Here is a 4,552-nt window from a genome sequence, read left to right as displayed (position 1 = left end):
GTCATTGTAATTAGTTAGTTACTATTGTTGTTGTTATCTAAAAAAAGTTGATAACATTAAAAAAAAGTGTTTTTAGAAAAAAAAATTAAATTGGAAGAATAAAATAAGATAAAATAAAGTGTTTAAAATAAAAATAAAATATTATAAATATTAAAAATAAAATTAACACTTAATAAAAAAAAATATATTTTATTTTTTATTTTTGCTATTTTATTAGTTGTATATTTATATTTAATATATTTTTTATTGTTGTCTACGATATCTCCCAATCAGATAAGTAAAAAACTAACTGGTGTCTGTTACTCCCTATTTGTGGTAGTTACGACGTGAAGTTTGGAAGTAGTCGATTTGTCCGGTCATTTTTTGGGATCTGAAGCCCATATTCTTCGGGAGCGTGTATAAGTTGTTGTTGGGTATATAACAGAAGGCCCACTGGTATCATATCCCAAGATTATTGATCACTAAAAAAAGGCTTTCAGTATTACCCAAAAAAAATATAAAGGCCTTCAATTTTAATAAAAAAAAATTCGCCGTAGTATGTACTTAGTAAATAAACTCTTAAATTCTAACCCAAAAAAAGTAAACTGTAAAAAGTGTTGTGCATGCAACAATTTATTAGTCAGCGACAAATTTTTAGTTGGAGATCAGTACCCCAACGAATTAGTTCTTGAGCTGCTAATTTGAGGGATACCTGAAAAACAAAAAAAAAATTTAACTCAATTCGTGACAAATTAATCTTGGGAAAACACAGCAATGTTGAGATATTTGAAGAGAATTCCAGCTGGTATTATTGAAGTCCAAACTGAGACGCAGAGAGATTTGGTTTGGTAAATGGTGATTATGAAATATGAAGAGAAGATTCCAGAAGACATAGAATTTGCTTTGAAGACGTCTCTCTACTCTCTAGAACCTTCTTCCTCCACCGCCATAAAAACAACTAACACAACTGTTCCGTAACCGTAGCCATCAAACAGAGAATGGAAGGAGCAGTTAGAGTGAAGGAAGAAGAATCGGAACACTCACAACCTCAACCTCGGGAAGGGTTGAACGACGCGTCTCCACCTCCGTTTCTAACGAAGACGTTCGACATGGTGGATGACTCTTCCATTGACTCCATTGTTTCTTGGAGCATTACTCGCAACTCCTTTGTTGTTTGGGACCCTCACAGCTTCTCCACTACCATCTTGCCTCGCTACTTCAAGCATTCCAACTTCTCCAGCTTCATTCGCCAGCTCAACACATATGTGAGCCACTCACTCTCTCTGCTATCTTATATACACTGTTCTCTTTCCAACGATTTGATTTCTTGTAGTTCATAGTAAGTCTTTGTAGAATCTCGTTGTTGTTGTTGTTGTTTGTGGTGGTAATGTGCTTTGATGAGTTCTGATCTAATGCTATTATGGTTTTAAATTGTTGTTATAATGCAATTGCCGTAATTATCTCTACAATTAGAGGTGCATTAGTAACAATAACATGCATTGTTGAAGTATTAGGATGGAATGGTGTTCTAGATAGAATGAGTACACTGCTTTTGTAATCTTGCATTAGAGTAATGATATAATATTTTATGAGTGTTACTAAATAATAGTAACTAAAGAAAGTACTATAAAGTAGATAGTTTCAATTTTTGTTGAAATCTGAAAAAGCAATTGATTGTTTGCTTATTTAGTAGTTAGGAGGATGTTTAGAATGATTATAGATGAATAAGAATGTATGCAAAGTTATTCTCTGAAATCAATAACGTTGGAGACCTTAGTCAAGTTAATTTTTACTCCCTCAATACATCATTCCCTTAAAAGTACTCATATGAATGGTATTTATTAGAAATAATTTAATGTGTTGGATTGTCTCCTTGTTTGAAATCAATTTGGGGAACATGAAGTGTTTAATGTTTAATGTTTTATAGTATCCTTCAGTTGATCAGTTCGTGGATTGTGTTTTCTGAAGTTGGCTATTTACTGAATACATTGTATTGATGGTGATAGTTGAACACTTGAACTTCAGATTTAATAGAAAGTTTTTTTGAAATATTGAGGTGATTACTGTTACATTTGTCGACAAAAAATGGTTGCTGTGTCTAAAATTTATTTAATTAACATAAGATGTACAATAATGGATGTTTTGTTAGCTAGTTGAATGTGGTTTTCTACTGTTAATCATGGCTTGAATACTTTATATTTATAGTTTGACAAACTTCCCTAATGTTTCTCTTTGTAGTGTTAAATTTTCAGTCATGCTCTGACTGTGAAAAACAAATGTCCCCAGGGATTTCGGAAAGTTGATCCTGATCGGTGGGAATTCGCTAACGAAGGTTTCTTGGCGGGACAGAAACACTTGTTGAAGACCATAAAGAGAAGAAGAAATGTATCTCAGGGAACACAGCAAAGAGGAGGTGGAGGTCCTTGTCTCGAGTTGGGGGAGTATGGATTGGAAGGTGAGGTTGAAAGGTTGAGGAGAGACCGGAATGTGTTGATGGCCGAAATCGTGAAGTTGAGGCAGCAACAGCATAATTCACGAAATGAGGTGCTTCTGATGGAGACAAGGTTGCAAGCCACAGAGAAGAAACAACATCAGATGATGACTTTCCTTGCCAAAGCTCTGAACAATCCATCTTTCATGCAGCATTTGGCTGATAAGAATTCCCAGAACATGCAATTGTTTGGCGTTGAAGTTAAAAGGAAGAGGAGACTAACAGCTAGCCCAAACGTGGATCCGGTGACAGCAGTAGCAGCAGTGCCTATTGAATCAGTAGTGGAGGACTATCAGAACCACGAACAAGAACTTGCAAATATCGAGTTCGAGATGGATACATTTTTTGCAACATCTTATGATACCGAGCCTAACGACGAAAATAATGACCCTGCATCAACAACTTCGGTATCCGGGGATACTATCTTGGAGGATTTTCTCAAGGAAGATTTGGTAACTGGGAACCCAAAGGATGAAGTTGTGATTGGTGATTGTTCAATTACTGATATTCCTGTGGAGGATTTGGCAGCGACGCCTAAGGATTGGACTGAGGAGTTGCAGGACCTTGTGAATCATATGGAATATCTTGGTTCCAAACCTTAGTGGAATATGAAATGATGAATATCATGGTGATTTTGGTTGGTATTCTACTACTCCTGAGCCTTCAACGTCCCATATTGCATCACGTTGGTATAGTTTGATTTATGTTGCCAATTTATTTTTAAATATGAAACGTTGAAATTAATTGATGGATTTCAACGGTTTTTGCATGCAACAGGGGAGAATGGTAGTTGCTACAAGCAAAGGAACAAGCAGAAATGGCTCTTCATTTGGATCATTTTATTAATTGGAAAACAAGTTTTGTGAAATATGCCTAGTGCTAATGTCGGTATCGTATTTTTTATTCTGATGAAATGTCTGCTTTATTTTGCAGGATACATCAAGAGGATTAATGCTGCACAAGAATAATGGCTGCATTTTCCAGTGTTTATGTGGGTGAAAAAATTATTAGATCTTTTTCAAGTTTTCTTTCCAATGGAATCATATTGGTTCTTGCAACTTTGGACTTAAAATTTAAATATTGTCTCTTCCAATTAACAATAATTGAATATTAAGACAAAACTCTGGCGTATTTTGATTTACGTTTTGGCTTTTTGTTGTGATTATCAATGGAGGACATTTTATTGGCTTCTTAATATTTCATTTTTTCTACATAATCTATTAGTTTTTAACTAAATAATAAGTACAAATTATATGCTCATGAATTTTCTCTTTTCTTTTCAAACAAGAAAGAAGAGAAGAAAATTATACAATAACAAGGTGGAAAACCTGAAACTTATTTTGTAATTTGTGAGCTACACTAACAAATGAATCTAACATTGTTTTCAATTATCTTGAGGTCAGGCTATATTAATCTTCTACAATAATAAAGAAAAATAAATGGAAAAATTGCTATAGTAAAAGACAGGAAGCTATTTTCTCCTTTTTATTAGTTCAAAATTTATTTGCATAGCTTGCATTTGCAATTAGTAGCTTACGTTGTAGATATTTCTTTAGAGGTGGAGGGTAATTGAAATAAGAGGCACTCTACTACATGAAGCATTTCTGGGGAATAAAACATATAGATATTATTATCAAATTGTAAAAAGTTATTTATTTATTTGTTTCTTCTCATTAATCTTTGTTAACCGTTCGATGTTGGAATGATTGGAAAGTTATAAAGTGCATTAGTGCATGATTAAACAAATGAAAAGTTTTACCATATAATTGGCCGTTTTCTTATAAATTGGGTGCCGCTGACACAATAATTTCTCAAACCATGACTGCCGTTGAAATGAATGTTGTGGTACACCTTATAATTTTATTTATTTATTTATTTTTTGTCATTGACCCATTGTAATATATTTATGATTTTTGAAGTAATCATTATATAATTCTAATATTTTAGCGGGGAAAGTAATCAAGTAATTGTCCTGCCTCTTAAATTGTTTTTTCGTTGTTTATGATATTTTTTAATCCGACAAATCAAAAATTAATATACTTAAATTTTGAGTTTTATTTAAAGGTTTGTTGCGAATTAATA

The 4,552-nt window shown here is 33.2% G+C and overlaps 1 protein-coding gene across 4 annotated transcripts; it reads left to right on the top strand.

Moving 5' to 3' along the window:
* The first annotated feature begins 713 nt into the window (after positions 1 to 713).
* On the top strand, positions 714 to 3,591 carry LOC112697654 (heat stress transcription factor A-2). Of its 4 annotated transcripts, none has more exons than XR_003151273.3 (3): positions 714 to 1,244; positions 2,266 to 3,155; positions 3,248 to 3,591. XR_003151273.3 is itself a non-coding variant. In XM_025750917.3 (3 exons), exons 1-2 carry the CDS (start codon positions 978 to 980, stop codon positions 3,070 to 3,072), a joined length of 1,074 nt encoding a protein of 357 aa, XP_025606702.1. In that variant the 5' UTR covers positions 764 to 977; the 3' UTR covers positions 3,073 to 3,107; positions 3,248 to 3,591. The 4 variants fall into 4 exon arrangements, 2 of the variants coding, with proteins under 2 accessions (XP_072077587.1, XP_025606702.1); XR_003151272.3 differs by having other exon boundaries at positions 2,266 to 3,159; XM_025750917.3 differs by having other exon boundaries at positions 764 to 1,244; positions 2,266 to 3,107.
* Positions 3,592 to 4,552: the final 961 nt, after the last annotated feature.

The sequence above is a fragment of the Arachis hypogaea genome, chromosome 16 (assembly GCF_003086295.3).
Source record: "Arachis hypogaea cultivar Tifrunner chromosome 16, arahy.Tifrunner.gnm2.J5K5, whole genome shotgun sequence".
Taxonomy (NCBI): domain Eukaryota; kingdom Viridiplantae; phylum Streptophyta; class Magnoliopsida; order Fabales; family Fabaceae; genus Arachis; species Arachis hypogaea.
The sequence above is the reverse complement of the archived record's forward strand: the minus strand, read 5'-3'. Positions and strand labels throughout refer to the sequence as shown.